The sequence below is a fragment of the Polypterus senegalus genome, chromosome 10, assembly GCF_016835505.1.
Source record: "Polypterus senegalus isolate Bchr_013 chromosome 10, ASM1683550v1, whole genome shotgun sequence".
Classification (NCBI taxonomy): domain Eukaryota; kingdom Metazoa; phylum Chordata; class Cladistia; order Polypteriformes; family Polypteridae; genus Polypterus; species Polypterus senegalus.
Window position 1 is genome coordinate 173,457,778 of NC_053163.1, and position 22,141 is coordinate 173,479,918.

At 41.8% G+C, this 22,141-nt stretch overlaps 1 protein-coding gene across 1 annotated transcript; it reads left to right on the forward strand.

Annotated features, from left to right (window-relative positions):
• Positions 1 to 278: 278 nt before the first annotated feature.
• On the forward strand, positions 279 to 13,483 carry clp1 (cleavage factor polyribonucleotide kinase subunit 1). The gene is given in 6 exon segments (XM_039767556.1): positions 279 to 409; positions 3,088 to 3,338; positions 5,313 to 5,420; positions 9,838 to 9,913; positions 9,916 to 10,091; positions 12,536 to 13,483. Coding segments are annotated over 5 exon segments (1,275 nt in total). The 5' UTR covers positions 279 to 409; positions 3,088 to 3,095; the 3' UTR covers positions 13,208 to 13,483.
• The last annotated feature ends 8,658 nt before the right edge of the window (positions 13,484 to 22,141 follow it).

Genomic DNA, 22,141 nt, shown 5'->3' on the forward strand with positions numbered 1-22,141 from the left:
CCTGTCCTGAGTACCACCTCAGGGGGAAAAAAATCAGAATTCATTGATATTATGGATTTCTTGTCACTATAAAACTAGTACTACTCATGTCTAAATTAATCACTCTGTAATGCACTGTGTTTGATCATAAATTATCGAATCTTAGAATTTAATGATTATTTATATATCTTATTTATTAACATTTTATATAATTGTATGAGAATTAAGCAAGAGGCATTAAATTGTCTCATAACCAGTAAACACCAAGTCCCATAAATCTTTGCGGCAAAGCCATTGCTGATTGGGCGATAGGAAAGAGGCCCGGCGGAAGAGCGGAAGTTAATGATTACGGGATGAAACCGTGTGCTAAACGTGTTTTCTTTTTTTGCTGTCCTATAAGGATAAATTGAATAAGCGAAAAACTAAACCGGTAAGTAAAACGATTGCAATAAAAAGGTCTATCGAACGCTTGACATTGTCTTTGGAGTAGTTTAAAAGTTGCGCAGGTACCAGTATGCAGGGAGGGAAAGTGAATTTTATGCAGTTTTAAGTAGTGTGCGTTTGTGTTTTGCTAAAACGAAGTCAAACCCACTTAATCTCGGTCAGGTGTGCGGGGAACCGGGGTCCATCCTGGTAATGCTGGCAGGAACAGCCCCGAACAACACGCCGATTCATTAAGGCCAACTAAAGCTCACAAGAGGCCATTTTCGATTGCAGTTAATTTAAGTTGCTCGTCTTTAAACGTCAAATGAAATGAATGAACATGCCAATCATTTACTTGGTTAGATACGTTGTATTAAAAATGGCTCTTGTTCGTTTTGTTTAGTACGAAAAAAAGGAAAATATAATCGGATGATGATTGCCTTTACACGTGGATTCAATGCGTATAATAGCTGATGAAGGTTTGTCGGACCGCCTACTGCATTTTCATGGCATATTGTACAAGTCGAACCATTCAAGCGCACGACATTATTGTTTTGGGCTGCGTTTCCCAAAAGATTCCTAGATATGTTGCAGTTAACATATAATCATTTTATGCAATATTTACATTTTTTAATCTTGAACGTTAACAGCTACGGCTTGTACAGCCACAGTCTCGTCTTTTTTCTTCTTTACCTTCCATTTTCCTGGGTTACGTATAACACGAGACGTCAGCCAGGTGAGCTTCTCTTCTGTTTATGAGGTCCAAAACACGCGAGTTCCTTATTTCTCATTGTTGCTTTATATGCATCGTACTTCCACTTCTTCTATCATTCATTGGTTATCAGTTCTCATCGATCATACAACAAAATCAAACCTGTGCTAGTTGTAGACCAGTAGGAGTGAATTATCGGACATGTCACATTATGTGACCGCCTTAACGGGAATACGTCGCCTGCCGCCTAAGATTATGCAAATGAACTCTACGAATGAAAACTCACTGGACAAATCGCATCATGTGACCTTGCCATAGCTCGGCATATGCACCCGATCTTGAGCTTCTAAAATTGAACCAGCTGTCGTCCAGCAGTTTCAGACCGGTGTCAAGTATCCTCTTGGTTTACCATATTAACATCCTTTATAATTATTTTTCAAGGTATGATACAGGAATTAAAATTTGATACAGATATTAATGGCAAACATTGTGGATATTCTGAGCTTTTTAAATTCAACATGTTGTTCAGAAAATAAAGCTTTAATATTGTGTGAGGTTTGGTAAGGTTTCGCGGGTAAGGGGATGCAGCTGTCTTTTATATTTTGGGGAGTAATATTACTACCTCTAGCCATGTGCGCCCAACTACGTTGCGCGTGTTAAAGTTGTGTGTGAAGGGCTCCCTGTTTAAACGCGGCTGCCAGTCGTGAACTGGGCCCTTCGTCGCACAGCATTATGATTTTTTATAAGGGAAACAAAATTACAAACGAAAATCCTTGGACATTGATTCGATAGGAACAGCCTACTCGGAATCACTGTCCGAATAGTAATTATGGTGGCGGTGTAGGAGCATTTCTGCTTCTGTCCGTTCACAGTCCGTCTCGTTTTCACGACGCTATCGTTTCCTCTCACAATCTCTTCTCAACCTTTCTCCAATCTCGCAGGTTGCTTTGTGGCAATCCAAAGAGTAAGGCAATATACACGGAGCAATGGTTATAAAAGGGGGACACATAGGTATCCAGGCTCTTTAAAGCATAAATAGGGATCACTTCACTGACATGTGAGCAAGCCACGGTACAACTGTGAGACGTGCAGCACTCGCCGGCTACAACGTAACAATAATAATTTCTGGAATGTGCTGTTACGTTGTCATTCATTTTACCCACTGTCTTTCTTTCATTCATATGTTACGTAGGCACGTATCTTTTATCTTCGGCAATCTCATTCTCTAACCAGGCCTCAGGAGCTAACCAGCGTATCACTGTTCTCCACCCCTTTCGTTATTCCGGCACATTATTGACATCCGTAAGTAACAACAACGTACTAAAAAACTGGAAGGTGGTCTACGCATTCGTGGAATTCGCGGACAAAGATCAAGATCTAAATGAAGATCTCTTTAGTTAATTTAAAGCACAACAATTTGTTTAGTTTGAATGTCTGTGTTTTGAGGTGTGACTGGAGTACTACAGTCTTCAGTAGTATAAGCCTGGAGGAGATTCTTAATGCAATGCCTATGTTTTAGCTGTCTCTCTACTGCCATCTAGTGCTTCTTCTTCTAATTCATTCGCGGACAAACAAAGATCAAGATCCAAATGAAGATTATATATAGAGATAGTAAAACAAATGTGATTTGTATACTGGCATTATTACGCTTTTCACTGCAAAAGTTGGATTGGCTAAGATGGTGATTAAAGGGGCTGTAAAATGAAGAACCAGCAAACTCACCCCCTCCACCCTTGGCCCAGTGGCCCACAGAGTCTTTGTACAGCCGGACCCTCCTTCAAGATAAATAATTACACAGATGGAGGATAAAAGTGAGTCTACAGTCATGGACAAATCAAGACTTTTTATTTCATAGAATTATAGAGATTAAATGATATGAACTGCCGTACCATATTGCAATGAGTGATGCTTGACTTTAAAGGTAGATCTGAATATGTCCTGGTCCGCTTAACAATTTACTGATTTGTTTTCAGGGCATACTATGGCTACAGAGGAGCCTTCCAAAGATGAGAAAGGCGGTGTAAAGTTTGACCTGGAAAAGGAGACAGAATTGCGCTTTGAGGTGGACTCCGGAGATAAAGTACAGCTGGAGCTGCTTTCTGGCCTTGCAGAAATCTATGGGTCTGAGCTGAACCGCAATAAGAAGTACACGTTTGAGTCGGGATGCAAAATTGCTGTGTTTACCTGGCAGGGCTGCTCGGTGCAACTTACTGGCAAAACTGAGGTCAGCCTCAAATTCTTTACATTGCATTAGTGTGCACTGGGATTGGCTCCAGCGGACCCCCGTGACCCTGTAGTTAGGATATAGCGGGATGGATGGTGGGTTTGTTTATGGGTTCTTTGCATTGAATTTACCACAAAAAAAAATGACTGTAATTAATATCAAAACATTGAGAAGTCGTCCAAAAAATAAAATACACTCACCGGCCACTTTATTAATTACACCTAGCGAGTACCGGGTTGGACCCTCTTTTGCCTTCAGATGTAATTTTTCATGGCGTAGACTCGATAAGGTGCAGGGAATATCCTCAGGGAGTTTTGGTCCATATTGACATGATAGCGTTATGCAGTTTCTGCACATCCGTAATGCGAATCTCCCATTCCACCACATCCCAAAAGTGCTCACTGGACAGTGGAGGCCATTTGAGTCCAGTGAACTCCTTGTCATGGTCAAGAAACCCGTTTGAGAGGATCTGAGCTTTGTGACATGGTGTGTTATCCTGCTGGAAGGAGCTATCGGACGATGAGTACGCTGTGATTATAAAGGGGTTGATATGGTCAGCAACAATACTCGGGTAGGCTGTGACATTTAAATGATGCTCAATTGGTACTAAGGGGCCCAAAGTGTGCCAAGAAAATATCCCTCACACCACTCCTGTAAACCACGGGTGGGCAGATTCAGTCCTAGAGGGCCACAGTGGTTGCAGGTTTTTGTTCCAACCTAGTTGCTTAATTAAAAACCAATCCTTGTCAATTATTTAATTTCATGGCTTGCTAGTGCTTTAAATCTGCCATGTCAGCTCATTCTCCTATCCTAGATTTTTTTTTTCCTTTCTAAGCATATCATTCAAATGATTTGAAGTCTAAAACAGATGAGTTATTCTCAGTCCTTCACTTTTTTCTCATCACTTCCTTCCAAGTATTTAATTAAACCCAATAGTGCGTGATAAATACACACAGGAGTAAATGGAAACAAGCTAAATGGAGGCATGCTGGTTTCTTTTGTCATTTGCATCTTAATGCTAATAAGGAGCAAATAAAAACCAAGACTACAGCTGTTTAAGACAAAATAAGCAATAAGGGTTCAAAATCTTAACAAGCGAGACAACTAAAGTGAAGCAGAAGTGTTACTTGAGCACTAAGGGCTTCTTAAAAACCTGCAGCCACTGTGGCCCTCCAGGACTGAATTTGCCCACCCCCGTCCTAAACCGTTGATACAAGGCAGGATGGGTCCATGCTTTCATCTTGTCAACGCCAAATTCTGACCCCACCATCCGCATATCTCAACAGAAATGGAGACTCGTCAGACCAGGCAACATTTTTCCAATCTTCTGTTGTCCAGTTTTGATGAGCCTGGGCAAATTGTTGCCTCAGTTACCTGTTCTTAGCTGGCAGGAGTGGCACCCGGTGGGGTCTCCTGCAGCTGTAGCCCACCTGCTTCAAGATATGATGTGTTATGTGTTCAGAGATGCTCTTCTGCATACCTCTGTTGTAGTCAGTGGTTATCTGAGTTAATGTTGTCTTTCTGTCAGCTCAATCCAGTCTGGTCATTCTCCTCTGACGTCTGGTATCAACAAAGCATTTTTGCCCAGCGGACTGCCACTCACTGGATATTTTCCCCTTTTTTTTTTTTGGACCATTCTCTTCAAACCCTAGAGATGGTTGTGGGTGAAAATCCTGGAACATTAGCAGTTTCTAAAATACTCACACCAGCCTGTCTGGCACCAACAATCATGCCACGTGTAAAGTCACTTGAGTCACCATTCTGATGCTCAGTTTGAACTTCAGCAGGTCATCTTGACAAGGTCTACATTCCGAAATGCATCGAGTTGCTGCCATGTGATTGGCTGATTAGATATTTATTTTTAAGAAGAAGTTGAGCAGGTGTATCTAATAAAGTGGCCAGTGAGTGTATAGAAACATAATTTGGGCATACGTGACTTTAATTATTTTTGTACTTCTGTGATGTTTTCCTAAGGTGGCTTATGTTTCTCGGGACACCCCAATGTTCCTTTATCTTAATACCCATGCTGCTCTTGAACAAATGAGACAACAGGCTGAAAAGGAGAATGAAAGAGGACCAAGGGTGAGTGGATTAAATCAATGGATCTTTGTTTTGTGTGGTGTTTTTTAATGGTATATTTATCAAAAACATGTACATTTCTCGATGATTCCAAACTTTTGAATACTAGTATGTATACAATATAGATTATCTAATATGTATTTTGTACGTATGAAAAGTGAGTGCTTTTTATGTGACAATTTGTTATGATATGTTGTTGAGTAACCTTACAATTTGTGGATAGACACTGTCACAAGAATGGCAGCTTAATTTTATAGATTTTTTTTTTTTTAATGAAATCTTTAAGTAAAGATTTACACAACTTTCAAAACTCAACTGCATATTGGTCATAAATCGTCCTTTGTCATTTTGGCAAGTCAAGTTGGGGAGCATGCACTGGTACAGCACGTTGCTGCACCCACTACACGTCGAAACAGCTCGGGATCCCGGTTGGCAACCCCCCAGGCAGACACGCGGTTCAGTCCTACCCTCCAGAAATGACCCTCTATCTGCCGCAGCCAGGTGTTACGTGGGCGACCCCTTGGCCTGGTCCAGCTACTCTGGTTCCCAACAATGAGGATCTTACGATCCGGATCAGCCTCGGGGAAATGCGCCACATGGCCGTAGTGCAGTAACTGACGCTCCCTCACAATGCAGGTCATGTGCCTCATTCGGGACTCCATGAGCAACACAAAGTCAAACCAACGGTACCCAAGGATTTTCCAGAGAGACACAGTACCAAAGGAGTCCAGTATTCGTCTCAGATCACTGGATAGCGTCCATGTCTCGCAACCACATAGCAAAACAGGAAACGCCAGGACTCTAAACACTTGGACCTTTGTCCTCTTGTAGAGATATCGGGAGCGCCACACACCATTTTCTAGCGACCTCATGACCCCCCATGCTCTCCTAGTCCGTCTACTGACTTCACAGGAAGAGTCACCAGAGATGTGAATGTCACTGCCAAGGTAAGTAAACCTCTCAACAAGGTCAACACTCTGTCCGCAGACAGACACCCTGCTGATGGCCGTGCCCAAGAGGTCATTAAAGGCCTGGATCTTGGTTTTTATCCAGGACTCTCGCAAGCCCAGACACTCAAACTCCTTACTCAGTCTCTCTCGAGCATCCTGATTAGAGCCTCCATTGACTCCGATCACAGCATCATCGGCAAAGTCAAGATCTGTGAATCTTTCTTCACCAACAGATGCCCAACAGCCGCTGGACCCCATGACTTTGCCCAACACCCAGTCCATACAAGCATTGAACAGCGTAGGAGCAAAACACACCCCTGAGAACCCCAGAATCAACTGGGGAAAAACGCAGAAAGAAGTTCTGCCTCCACTCTGCACAGCACTCACAATACCATTGTACAGGTCAGCCATGATATCCAGCAACATCAAGGGGATTCCCGTGAACCCTCAGGATGTCCCACAGGGCAGCTCAATCAACCGAGTCGAATGCTTTGCGAAAATTGACAAAGGCTGCAAAGAAACTCTGCTGATATTCGTATTTGCGCTCTATGAGAACCCTCAGTGCCAGGATGTGGTCGATGATAGACTTCTTAGGCGTAAAACCAGACTATTCTGGTTGCTGGTAGGTAAGCAAGTGATCATGGATCCTATTGAGGACGACCCTAAAAAGGACCTTACCTGGCACCAAGAGCAGTACTATCCCCCTGTAGTTGCTGCAATCCAGGCGATCACCCTTCCCTTTCCAGATAGGGACGACCAGTCCTGTTTTCCAGTCAGTTGGGATGATGCCAGTTTCCCAAATGGATGCAAAGATTTTTTGCAATGCCAGGAGGACAGCCTTACCACCTGCCTGGAGAAGTTCACCCTGGATACCACAGATCCCTGCAGCCTTTAATCAGCTGGTTCACCACCTGTTCAATCTCCGTGAGACTGGGTGATTGACAGCAAATTGGAGGATCAGCCTCAAAGACCGCAGACCCTGAGATGTCCAGCATTCTAGCTGGAGGATCAGCTTTGAACAACTGCTCAAAGTAGCCAGCCCAGCGGGTCACAACTACAGTGTCATTTTGGCTAAAACAGTTATATAGAATTTTGACATATTTTATTGAAAAACACTCTTCTTAGTTTCATAATAGTTTCAGCCTGCAATAATTTGTTTACTGTGGAGAAAGGTTTTACTATCCATGGGTGCCGTGTATCAACAGTTCAGGCTGCTAGTGGAGTTGTGATGATTTGGGGAATATTTTCTTGGCACACTTTGGGCCCCTTAGTACAAACTGAGCATCATTTAAATGCCTCAGCCTACCGCAGTATTGTTGCTGACCATGTCCATCCCTTTATGACCCCCATCTTCTGATGGCTCCTTCCAGCAGGATAACACGCCATGTCACAAAGCTCAAATCATCTCAAACTGATTTCTTGAACATGACAATGAGTTCACCGGACTCAAATGGCCTCCACAGTCACCAGAGTTCAATCCAGTTGAGCACCTTTAGGATGTGGTGGAACGGGAGGTTGGCATCATGGATGTGTAACCAACAAATGTGCAGCAACTGCGTGATGCTCTCATGTCAATATGGACCAGAATCCCAGAGGAATGTTTCCAGCACCTTGTTGAATCTGTGCCACAAAGAATTAGGGCAGTTCTAAAAGCAAAAGGGGGTCCCAATCCAGTACTCGCAAGTATAGATTACTATTAAAGAACAGAATTTCCTTTAGCCTAACCTAAAAGATAGCATAGTTTATACCATGTGATAAGCATAGTTTATACCATGTGATAAGTTGTATACTTTTAAGTTTCTAACTGTCCTAGTAACTATTCCGAAGTCTATAGCAGCGTTTCTCAGCCACTGGGTTGGTTTCAAGTTGCTGTTGTTTTTCAGTGATAGTCATGGGGACGAGTTATGATCACCGTGACCCCCTAAGCTCTAACAATTGCACCCAGTTTACCTAGGAATACCAAACCACCTCCACCCCGGTGGGCAGTGAAGACTCTTACATGTGAAAAAGTGAATTATGACACGAGAGGCTGATAAAGGGCGATTAACCGCATTTATCTGTCATTTTTTATCTGTGCGTCTACTGTATATAAGCTTTGGAATCTTTGTCTAAGCGCAGTGTCACAAGTAGACCAGAGAGTTCAGTTGCTGCTCTACAATAGATCCTTTCAATGAAAATAAATATAGACTGTATATACAACAAACCCATTGCAGAGTGACTTCAGAACATTTATTTAAAAGAAATCTACAACGGCTTCGCCCCCTGCTCACTTCGCTCTCCAACCCCCTCACCTGCGCTTCGTGCCAGCAAATTCACGTCTCTGTCGCTCGCGTATGTGGATTTCACTTTCACCAAACAACAAAACTTTTAATTCTCACAGATGTGCCTCTTCATTGGGCAGAAACACTACTTTTCCCCGATGGCAACACGAATTAGATGATCTATAAGTCTCCGACTTAAAGTTTAAAGCCAAACAATATCTACATACTTCTGTCATATCACCTATGTCCATATATTCGATCTCTTTTCGTTTTTACCAATTCGTCAATATCACATTGAATTTTGATTCCGTGTTTGGAATTATATGTTGCATTGCCACAATGTAACTGCCTGTGAGTGAATATCGTTTCTTTCTCTCTACAAGAAATGTATCTGATAATAGCATTCACACAAATGAGAAATGATTGAATCGTGTGCAGGGTTATGTGGGTAGGACTTTTTCAAATCTCTTTGCACAAGCTCTTGTCTCGCAGGGCTTGAAATTTTCTTTTGCGGAATTTCACCCTTTCATCAAACAACAACTCTTTTAATTCTCGCGGATACACCTCTTCATTGGGAAGAAACACTACTTCCCAAAGGCAACACGAATTATACAGTCTACAAGCCTCCGACTTAAACTTTAATCCGAACAATATATTCGATCTCTTTTCGCTTTTTCGTTATTTCACCGAGTAATAATTTCCGTTTGTTTGCGCTAATGCAATCTTTCCTATCCTTTTTTTGAGACTTGAATTTTCATACTTCCATTATCTCTAACCTGCTCTGCATGTGTATTGCACCAACATTTTTGAATTCTTTACGACATTCTACTTTGTCATCTACTCTTTGTCTTTTATTTCCGGCCCCGGGACATGGTTAAATCTCTTGGCACAAAGACTCGTCTCGCGGGACGTGAAAGTGTCTCTCTGAGAAAATCACGTCTCGTCTCCTGCCAAGATTTTTTTTACAATAAAGAGATATTTAGAATGTAGCATAGATGTGTTTGTCAATAAGGTTTGTTTTTTTGTTTTTCTCCTCAGACAATATATTCTAACAAAGTATGATGTATCAGTTGCTGCTGTCCTTCAGTAGTCATTGTTGTCTTGTTTGCCAGATGATTTAAAAAACTAATTTAAAATATCACGCTAAAACATTTTCATCAAACAAAAGTCCTGTAAAAGATTTTCATAATGTTATGTCCTTCATTACAGGTGATGGTCTGTGGTCCTATGGATGTTGGAAAATCTACACTGTGCAGGCTACTTTTGAACTATGCAGTTCGACTTGGCGGCCAACGCTTGTTGAGCTGGATGTAGGTCAGGGAAACATCGCCATCCCGGGCACCATGGGAGCCTTGTGCATTGAGCGGCCAGCAGACGTGGAGGAAGGCTTTTCAGTACAGGCACCGCTAATCTACCACTTTGGGTCTACAACTCCTGGAACTAATATCAAGCTATATAATAAGGTAATTTAATCCCTTACTTTTATCCAGAGCAAAAATATATATTTTTAATTACTGGTTTCAGTAATAGGACATGCTGAATGGAGCATATTTTTATATATTTATCATAGCAGCATGGATTTGAATCCTTCACAGATGCGGTCATTTTTCCAGCAGAAGGTGTTCTGTGGTCATGTGGGCCTGCTGGCTATGATTTCACTTTTAAAAATAGAATGCCAGAGAAAAGCAGTCTGGTTTGTAATATTATTTGAGTCTGAGTCATAAAACTGGTAATGTTAAAAGTACCACTGCGCCCTATCACGAACAGAAAACAAGACTGCTGTAAGATGCAGAATGTGCATGTATACAAGAACAAATGCAGTTAGGTGGCAATTTCCATAATCCTTTTTCAAAATTGGTTTTGTTCATTACAAAGTGGTGATGATCCAGAGCCCATGTGGACAAAAGTCGATGTTAGGTAGAAAACAAACCGCGAGTGTGGCACAAGTCCTCAACAGGGTGCAGTTACATGCCTTTGTGTACGCAACACACACACAGAGTCACCAATTCATATTGAACACACTAATTACGTGTTACATGCATTTTATGGGGTGCAGGAGGAAACCTATAAGAACATGAATTATGGACTTTACAAAGAACATTTACTCTACAACAGATGGAGCAAATGTGTTTATTTAATTAATAAGTCACTTCCAACCTCACATATACACCAATATTGTAATGTCACTTGAGACATGGACAGTGTAATAATTCTGTCCCATACTATCGCCCATTTCTCACTCTTAGTTTTTAATGTGTACTAGGGGGCTCTGCCCTCTGCTCGCTTCGCTCGCCAACCCCAGTGCGGGCCCTATGCACTAATCATTTCCCGGATCTGCCACTTGCGACGAATCATGCTGTGCTTTTGGATAAACACGATTATCAACTCAAGTATCAATATGTCAGTCTTTCAAAACTCTTATCGCTGACAATTCGTCACATGTTGGTTTATTATATATGCGAGCATGATCTTTTGGATTCATATAGAAATCCAAGAAAACTTCTTTGTCTGTGTTTTTCAGATAAACTTTGTGTAAAGTGCGATACTTTTCGATGTATGGATTTGCAACCATTATTGGCTTTAGAATTTCTAATACGTCCGATTCTATGTTGCATCACTTCTCAGTGATCATTAAAAAAAACCTGACCAAATTGTGGTTTCTTCAAAATTAAACTTGTAGCTTTAATTGTTGTGGGACCACAGATTCTCATAGCATATGGTCCTGAATCGTGTAAATCTACATTTTGAGCATTGACTGATACAAACGCGAACATATTATTGTAGATTCGGATATTTTGCTTGTAGTGTTCGTAGATTTCAATTTCACCAAATAACAAATCTTTTATTTCTTGCGGATATGCCTCTTCATCAGGAAGAAGCACTACTTATCCCAGATAGCAACACGAATTAGACGATCTACAAGTCTCCGACTTAAACTTTAAATCTGAACAATATCTACATGCTTCTGTCATATCACTTATGTCCATGTATTCAATCTCTTTTCGATGTTCTGTTATTTCACCGAGTAATAATTTCCGTTTGTTTGACCTGCTCTGCATGTGTATTGTGCCAATGTTTTTGAACCTTTTTACGACATTCTACTTTATCTTCTACTCTTGTCTTTTTTTTTTTCTTCTACTGTTTGTCTTCAATTCATCTCTTGGCACAGTCTCGTCTCACGGGACTTGAAATGATCTCTCTGAAAAAGTCTTGGGTCGTCCCAAGATTTTTTTATATAATAGGGAGATATTATAATTTAAAGCCAGTCCATCTAAACTTTAGTGCTTGGGTAGAAGGAACTACTCTGGGCATCTCTCACTAGGAGGTTTCATTTTGCTGACGTGCTCACCTCACTTCTGTATTAGCGGCTAAGCGACTCTGTCTTTCTTCAGAGGTTTTGTTTTGCCGACTAGCTATCCTCTGAGGTGGAACCCTTACCCCAACTCCACCTCTCACTTCCGGGACAGACACACACACACTTTTTATATATAAGATGAACGCACTGATACTTGTCCACCTACCCCTTGTTGCGTTTGTCCTCATTTGCCTGGCTCATTTTGGTTCATGACTAATCGACGGTTCGGGTTTAAGAGGCTCCCAGACACAACAGAGGGCAAGGAGCTGACCTGGACTGTCAAAGCAAGTCTCTTAGTAACACTAGTAATGTTTTGGTTATATTTCTAGTCAATTTAATGGCATCTTGATTTAAAAAAAAAAAATAAAAAATTGGTATCACTTTCCATCAAAAAGTTGAACTTCTACAACAGCGTACTTCTACTGTTTTTCCCCCTGATGTTTATGTTGTTCCACATTCCTGCTCTTTGTCTTGTTCACTAAGTTTTATTGTACTCTTTGTGACCATGAAAAGAGTTTTTCTTATCTGTTACTGTTTTTATCTTTTGAACAGATCACTTCTCGACTGGCAGAAGTTTTCAACCAGAGATGCGACATGAACCACAAAGCCTGTGTGAGTGGCTGTGTGATTAACACTTGTGGCTGGGTGAAAGGTTCTGGATACCAGGCACTAGTGCACACAGCATCTGCTTTTGAGGTGGACGTTGTCATTGTGTTAGACCAGGAGAGGCTGTACAATGAGCTGAAGCGGGACCTCCCCTTCTTTGTACGTACCGTGCTGCTTCCTAAATCTGGGGGTGTGGTAGAGCGCTCGAAGGACTACCGACGAGAATCTCGAGATGAGAAAATCCGGGAGTACTTTTACGGGTTCCGTGGTGGGTTTTTCCCACACGCCTTTGATGTCCGGTTTTCTGACGTACGCATTTACAAAATCGGTGCACCAACCATCCCGGACTCTTGCCTGCCTTTGGGTATGTCTCAAGAAGACAACCAGCTGAAGCTTGTGCCAGTCACCCCAGGTCGAGATCTGGTGCATCATCTTCTCAGTGTCAGCACTGCCGACAGCCCAGATGAAAACATTATTGAGACAAGTGTGGCGGGATTTATTGTGGTCACAAACGTAGACACGGAGCATCAGGTCTTCACGGTACTTTCACCAGCACCACGCCCGTTGCCAAAAAACATCTTACTGATTATGGACATACGCTTCATGGATCTCAAGTAAGTGAGGCAAATTTAGAAACGGCAACAAGACCCGAGACCATTTCATCCTGATTCATCGTTGTAGCTCCTGGGAGATTTCAGCTATATGTATGTTGGCCATCACATTGGACTTGGTGAAATTATTGATCTGAGTTTACTTAAATATAAGTATTGGTTTTAAATTTGTGTAGCTGTTAAATATTGCCAGATCTTCTTAATTTGTCTCAATTTGATGAGGCCTTTTTTATGCTGTTAAAATAGTTGAGCGAATTTAATAAATATTTTAAATTAGGTAGCATCTGGGTATGTTCCTGTTCTCTCTGTTTGTTAAAGCCAATGACACATTACACAACTTCTAGTCGGGGCGATATGAAGCTTGACGACTGCTGCTGCGAATCTTGTTCCTTGATTATGTGATATTACATGCAGCTACCACAAGGTACACTGTATTGCCAAAAGTATTGGGACCCCCGCCCCCCTTCCAAATCATTGAATTCTGGTGTTCCAATCACTTCCATGGCCACAGGTCTATCAAATCAAGCACCGAGGTATGCAGACAGCTTCTAAAAACATTTGTTAAAGAATGGGTCGCTCATAGGAGCTCAGTGAATTCAAGTGTGGTACGGTGATAATGATGCCCCCTGTGCAATAAGTCCAGTCGTGAAATTTCCTCACTACTATAGGATGCCACCTGTGCAATAAGTTGAGCCATGAAATTTCCTCACTACTATAAGATGGCACCTGTGCAATAAGTCCAGTCGTGAAATTTCCTCACTACTAAATATTCCATGGTCAACTGTTAATGGTATTATAACAAAGTGGGAGCAATTGGGAACAACAGCAACTCAGCCACAAAGTGGTAGGCCACGTAAAATCATAGAGCGGGGACAGTGCATGCTGGAGTGTGCCGAAGTTGCCTACTTTCTGCAGAGTCAATAGCCACAGACCTCCAAAAGCTCCAGAACAGAACGCAGAGAGATTCATGGAATGGGGCTTCATGGTCGAGCAGCTGCATTCAAGCCTTACAACACCAAATGTGATGCAAAGCGTCGGATGCAGTGGTGTAAAGCCCACCGCCACCGGACTCTACGGCAGTGCAGACGTGTCCTCTGGAGTGACGAATTACGCAATCTGATGAACGAGGCTGGGATTGGTGGTTGCCTGGAGAACGGTACTTGCCTGACTGCATTGTGCCAAGTGTAAAGTTTGGTGGAAGGGGGATTATGATGTGGGGTTGAGCTTGGCCCCTTAGTTCCAGTGAAAGGAACTCAATGTTTCAGCATACAAAGCCGATTTTGGACAATTTCATGCTCCCATCCTTGTAGGAACAGTTTGGGGATGGCAACATGACTGGGCACACACCAGTGCACAAAGCAAGGTCTAATAAGAAATGGAAGAGTGAGTTTAATGTGGAGGAACTTAAGTGGCCTACACTGAGCTCTGACCTCAACCTGACAGAACACCTTTGGGATGAATTAGAGCAGAGACTGAGAACGAGCCAGGGCTTCTCATCCAACATCAGTGTCTGACCTCACAAATGCCATCCTAGAAGAATGGTCAAAGATTCCCATAAACACACTCTTACACCTTGTGGAAAGCCTTCCCAGAAGAGTTGAAGCGGTTATAGCTTCAAAGGGTGGGCCAACTCCATATTAAAGCCTACGAATTATGACTGGGATGTCATTAAAGTTCAGGACTTCCAATACTTTTGACAATAGAGTGTATGTCATATCCCATAACTGCTAAACAAATTCTCAGCACAGCTTCACATTTTCAAAGAATCTCAACCTCACCATTTTTTTTTTTTCTGACTACCATCATTGTACTGCCTGATGCAGTTAGTTTCTGTGTAAAGGCTTTACAAGTTCACAGCGTTTAGTTGCACTCTCATCCCACACCACATTCAGCCATGTCATGTAAAACATACAGCATCTGACAGATGAACCCATCTACTGTTTGTGAGGTCTAACACTCCTGGATTCCTTATGCCTTGTCACCGCATTTACACTACTGGTCACAATTTTTTAGAAAACTTGCACTTGTCCTGTGTTTTTGTATATGCTCTACCCAGGGCCTGCGCCACTGTTAAAGCCAATTAGGCATTCACCCAGCTAGGGCACAGATCCTATTTTGTAGCCGAACTGGTTAGCTTCCCAACAGGCATTCGGCGCACTAATAAGTTTGACCCAGGGCGCAAAACAACCAGTCTGGGAGAACGTTGATTTAATAAAGTCACTTCACTTCTTTCGATTCAACTCTGAAATGCCCGCTTCTCAGCCCGATCTCAATAGCTGTCAGTTACGGAGAATGGCCACAAGAGGCCGCTCTAAGCCCCGTTAATCGCACCGGCTATCTCAGTGAAAGAGCGTGCCCTGCTGAAATCTATGAATGTGAGCGACAATCCCATCAAAAAGATCGTCACGGAAACAGAGAGCGATCCACTGCTTCGGGCCTTTGTCACCTTTTACGGGTTTGAAAATCAAAAGACACAGAAGCAGGGTTTCGAGTCTCTGAGAATTGCGATCAGTCGCGTGTAAGCCGTGTAGTGGACGCGCGATTACACGCTACTAAAACGCCTTCGTTCGCGATCGCTATAAATTTTTCGGGTGAGTGGTCAGACTGCTGCTCCCAGAATGAAGGTTTTTGGCAATAGTATTTTATAGTTTAAATTTGCAAATATACCTTTAAGAGAAACTTGGAAAAGTAGTCTTAATATGGCAAAGAGTGGCGCATGCTCACTATGTCAAACGTCTACGTCATCACGCTAGCTTTCAAAATGACGTAGTAATGGGCGTTCCGAGTCACTTTAGTGAACCGATTTCTTGGAACTGCCCGTTTAAGTTGATCAATTCTTTTGTTTGCTTCGCTTCTTTTACAGGCTGGTGTTATTGGAGATTTAATTACACATCATTTTGATATATTGCATGTACGTATATATGTATTTTATTTAAACTGGTTCTAAACTAGCTGTGCTAAGACGGGTTGATGTCTTAAGTAATCAAAGTTGACCTCAAGACGTAAGATCTTTTTCCGTTACTACCCGACTGTCCCAGGAACTCAAGTCTCCTGCACAGAGCCCTGACCTCAACCCTACTGAACACTTTTGAAAGAACCTTTTTAAACCTTCTTTAACTCATATTTTTAAAAATGGACAGCACCGCTTCCTCATGTATCTTGGGTTTAAATCATCTCCATGTGCTGCTTGCATGCTTTTCCTTTGTATTTGTGGGTTTTCCTTCCACATCTCCAACTATCTTCTGGTTAACTGGGCTGGCAATTCCTAAATAGCCCCACCAGTGTGATAAGTGGACCATAGGACATTCTGGCCTTTGCTTTTAGTATACAGTATACTAGATGGTTATTTTGCCACCATAAAGTCCTGTTACGGCTGCAAAATAGTTAATACGGATCGATTCATTTTCTTGTGACAGACTGTCTCTTAATGCTTAAGTAATTAAGTACCGTAGCAAGGCTAAACATGAAGAAAGCCTACTGGAAAAAAAACGACAACACCCTCACAGTCAGAAACCCACTTGGTCATTAGAATAGGGGAGGCTGTCCTTTAGCTCACCTGGTAGACATAGCTTTGCCTTCCGATTGCAGTTCAGTGGTCCACACACATCCCACAGTTCTGAATATGCACCACCAAGACGGTTGTTTCCCAGGCACATTCTTCTCTGGTGACATAAGGGGGCTCGTCCAGAATTTGCTTACATATGGAGTGGGGAGCCCATGTTTGCTGATAACATTGTGATCTGTAGCAATAGTAGGGAGCAGGTTGAGGAGAGCCTGGAGAGGTGGAGATATGCTCAGTAGGAACAAGACAGAATACAAGTGTGTGAATGAGAGGGAGGTCAGTGGAGTGGTGAAGATGGAGGGATTAGAGTTGGCGAAGGTGGAGGAGTTTAAATACTTGGGATCAACAGTACAAAGTAATGTGGATTGTGAAATAGAGGTGAAAAGGAGTGCAGGCAGGGTGGAATGGGTGGAGAAGAGCATCAGGAGTGATTTGTGACAAGACAGGTATCAGCAAGAGTGAAAGGGAAGGTCTACAGGACGGTAGTGAGACCAGCTATGTTATATGGGCTGGAGACGGTGACACTGATCAGAAAGCAGGAGACAGAGCTGGAGGTGGCAGAGTTAAAGATGTTAAGATTTTCATTGGGTGTGACGAGGATGGATATGATTAGAAATGAGGACATTAGAGGGTCAGCTCAGGTGGGACGGTTGGGAGGCAAAGTCAGAGATGTGAGATTGTGCTGGTTTGGACCTGTGCAGAGGAGAGATGCTGGGTATATTGGGAAAAGGATGCTAAGGATAGAGCTGCCAGGAAAGAGAAGAGGAAGGCCTAAGAGAAGGTTTATGGATGTGGTGAGAGAAGACATGCAGGTGATGGGTGTGACAGAACAAGATGACGAGGACAGAAAGATATGGAAGAAGATGATCTGCTGTGGCGACCCCTAACAGGAGCAGCTGAAAGAAGAAGAAGATGGAGTGGGGAGCCCACTGCAGGAAGAAGCCTGATTGGTCACTAAGAGACTGGGAGGGGGTGTGGTCACTTCACTTAACTTTACTCTGCACTCACTACTACATTTTCCTTAAAAGTTAGTCTCCATTTTTGACCTTTGTCCACACTACATTGCCATTTTTAACCCCTGAAAACCGTCGCGCCATGAATGAAAATGGTGAGCTTTGAAAACGATGAATTTATAATGGTCTTCCGAGTGGTTTGGGCTTACTTTCTGACCCTTCCCTGATTGGTTATGCCTAACAGAAGAAAACCATCTCTCTATTATAATCAAAAAAAATCTGCGACTTTTTCAGAGAGATACTTTCATGTCCCATGAGACAAGACTTTGTGCCAAGAGATTTAACCATGCCCAGGGCCGGAAATAAAAGACAAAGAGTAGATGATAAAGGAGAACGTCGTGAAGAGGTTCAAAAACTTTGGTGTGATACACATGCAGAGCAGGTTAGAGATAATGTAAGTACAAAATTCAAAAGTCTCAAAAAATGATAGAAAAGATTGCATTAATGCAAACAAACGGAAATTATTATTCTGTGAAATAACGTAACAGCAAAAAAAGAGATTGAATATATTGTTCGGATTTAAAATTTAAGCCAGAGACTTGTAGATCACCTAATTCGGGTTGCCATCAGGGTAAACTAGTGTTTCTTCCCAATGAAGAGGCGTATCCACGAGAATTAAGATTTGTGGTTTGGTGAAAGTGAAATCCACATACGTGAGCGGCAGAGACATGAAGTGGCTGGTGCGTAGCGCAGGACAGAGGGGTTGGCGAGCAAAGCAAGCAGGAGGCAAAGTCCTCTGGTATTCTAATATCGCAGAAATGTTTTCCATGGTGGTTATTGTGTTGCTTTCCTGTGTGAATACTGCATATGTGTGCAAAAAGCAAATAATTTACTGGTCAGTACACTTTTGCTATATATCCCGTGGCGTTTCCGCTGACGCACATATGCCTAGCATAGGCAATATCATATATATTTTCAGAGACATTTTCATAAAGGATGCGAAAAATGTTAGTGAGGATGGAGTCATTTCACTAATACTATGTTGGAACGCAATGTACAGAGAGCTTTTTAGGAAAATGAAAAATCAGGAAGGTAGCAGGAGGTAAGCAAGGCCCAATGACATTCCAGAACACATTTTTAAGATCTTGTGGCGTTCAACTTGCAACAGTGTCCATAGTAATGTTTAATTTCCTTTTAACCGAGTCTGTTGTTCCAACATGCTTTAAAAGGTCCAAATGATGTTTGTCCCTCATTCAAGGATACCATTGACACAGTAACAAAGAAATCCCATCCAAACTGCCTGAATGACTACCTTTAGCAATAAAGTGTTTGAAGGAGTCAGTCAAGAATTACATGTGCTCTTTTCTACTCAAAAGAACTGGATCCATTACAGTTCATGTATTTTTTGTACATGTGTGAATGTAGAGCCATAGATGATACCATCCTGGAATGATTCTGTACATGCAGCACTGGCCTACCTGGACAACAGGAGATTTACGAATGCTCTTCATAGACTCTAGTTTAGCATTTATCACAATAAACCTCTCTAAGCTCACCCCCAAACTCTAGGTCCTGCATCTGAACACTTCACTGACCCCCAGCTGACTCGAGTGGCTGGCCACACTTCATCACCCCTCACTCTCAATGCAGGGGCTCCTCAGGACTGTGTGCTGAGCCCTTTGCACATATAACCGCACGGCTGCACATGACTAATATCATTGTCAAGTTTGCTGGTGACACAGATGTTGTAGGCTTCATCTCGAACAACAATGAGCAAGCTTACCTGGATCAAGTGGAGAGTCTATCATACTGGTATCAGTACAACATTCTACTGCTGAAAGTCAGCAAGACAAAGGAGGAGTTGACTGCAGAATTTAGATGAAAATATCAGAGGCGGCACCACCACCACCCTCTCAGTATTAACACCATTCAGCTGGATAATTTCAGATACATCAGTGTCCACAACTCACAGAGGACCAGACCTGCTCCAAGCATGTTGACACCTTGGTCAAGATGCCTTTACCACTTCAGGGGTTTTAGGCTGCACTCCCAGATACTAAAGAACTTCTACACATCCTCCATTGAAAGTATCCTTACAGGGCAGTATTGGTGCCTGGTCTGGAAAAAGCAAAGATCTGTAGAGGCAGAGAGATGTGCAGCTGAACACATCGCTGGGTGTGCACTCTTGAACTTCCAGAACTTCTACACCAAGCGATGCTGGACCAGGGCAAAAAGAAAATTAGTGATACCAGCCATCCCAATTATGACCTCATCTCTGTACTGTGGCAAGGAAGATGGCACCACTGCCTGACAACCAGAGATTGATACGGAGGTCCATCTGCATCTTGAATAAAGAACGTGTCTACAACTACGTGGCGCCTATTGCTGATTCTCCTATTTTAAGTTATTTGATTATTCCACATTTTTTAAATTTTAATATATAAATTCTATTGCTGTCATTTAATAAAATGATTTTTGTTGACACTTGTAAAGTCATGTATTACCGTTTTTTCCTTTATATTCGACTTAATGAACAGGCTTAGTTATTTATCAATTAAGCTTTTCACTGCATACTGTATGTGACAAAAAGAAATCTGGTGTACTTTTAAAATTTACATAAAAGTTGATTACCTAATAAATATTGTACATGACCGTAACGTGTTACATTTAATATTGCACATCTATCTGGATTAACTGTTTTTTCTATTTTAAAAGGTCCGTCATACAACACGTCACCACTCTTGTGAGAAATATCATACAGGATTAGTCAAAACATAAAATAAAACACCACCTCTTACAGCAGATTACCAACTACTGAAGCAATGACAAAAACAAACGGTGTTACGTGAAATGTGTGGACATCAATGAAGTGCTGAAGCTGGCCTGCAAAAGGACAAAAAACAAACAAACAAACAAAAAAATCCCCTAAAGGAAAAGAAAATGGTTGTGGAGTTTGAAGGCAAATGCTTCTGCCTTCTCACTGCGCTTATGTTTTAAGGGCAAGAGACGATTATGGAATAAAATCTATCTAAAACAAAGAAATTTGTTTTCCTCATGCTATGTACCGACATAAATTTCAGCCAATAAAAGGAGTCATCTTGCTTGACTTCTCACTGCATCCGTAATGGCTAACTCAGTACAACAGCCTACTGTTATGAACTGTTGTAGACTTTGAGTCACAGCACACGACATTCCACAGCTCCATTCATCGGGAAGGGATCTGCAGCTTCCCAAGCCATAAACAAGTTAGTCCATCTGTGGCCTTCCAGTTTTTTCATTTCTTCACTGAGTGCCGGTGCAGAGGGCTGCAGCAAGATCTCGGGTGATGCACGGACAGACTTTACAGATTACTGATGAGTACACAAGCACAGCTTTGCTACAAAGTGGTTTATAGCTGTGATTAATATAAATGAAACCTAAGGATACTTTTTTTTTTTTTTTTTAAACTGCGTTATCCAAAGCAAAGTTGCAGGGAAGCAGTAAAACAGAGCTAACCATGTTTTGCTTGTACTCAATGGCTTGACGCTTCTTGTTTCTGCGTCCAACAACAGTTGGCCAGCAATGATGGATTCCACTTTCCCAGATGTCCCTATTTAATCATGGCAGTTTTCTGGTGGAAGCTTTCTCCATGTTTGTTTCTTACTGCATTAAGATGAGCAGAGAGGAAGTTCATGTATGAATGAAGAAAATGAATCTTTAGCTTCATGTTGAACTCCATGGAGGTAAAAAGCTTAGGGGTAATTGTTGACTGTAATCTGAATTTTAAATCACATATTAATCAGATCATTAGGACAGCATTTTTTCAGTTAAGAAACATAGCAAAAGTTAGACCTCTTGTATCACTGAAAGATGCTGAGAAATTAGTTCACGCGTTTGTTTTCAGTCGACTAGATTACTGTAACGCACTCCTCTCAGGACTACCCAAGAAAGACATAAATCGTTTGCAACGAGTGCAGAATGCAGCTGCTAGAATACTAACTAGGAAAAGAAAATCTGAACACATTTCTCCAGTTTTGATGTCACTACACTGGTTGCCTGTATCATTCAGAATTGACTTTAAAATTCTGCTTATGGTTTATAAAGCCTTTAATAATCTCGCTCCATCTTATATATCGGAATGTCTGACATGTTATATTCCAAATCGTAACCTCAGATCCTCAAATGAGTGTCTCCTTAGAATTCCAAAAGCTAAACTTAAAAGAAGTGGTGAGGCGGGCGGCCTTCTGCTGCTATGCACCTAAAATCTGGGATAGCCTGCCAATAGGAATTCGCCAGGCTGATACAGTAGAGCACTTTAAAACACTGCTGAAAACACATTACTTTAACATGGCCTTTCTATAACTTCACTTTAACTTAATTTAACTTAATTCTGATACTCTGTATGTTCAATTTCCTCATAATAATTACTCATGGTGGCTCGAAAATC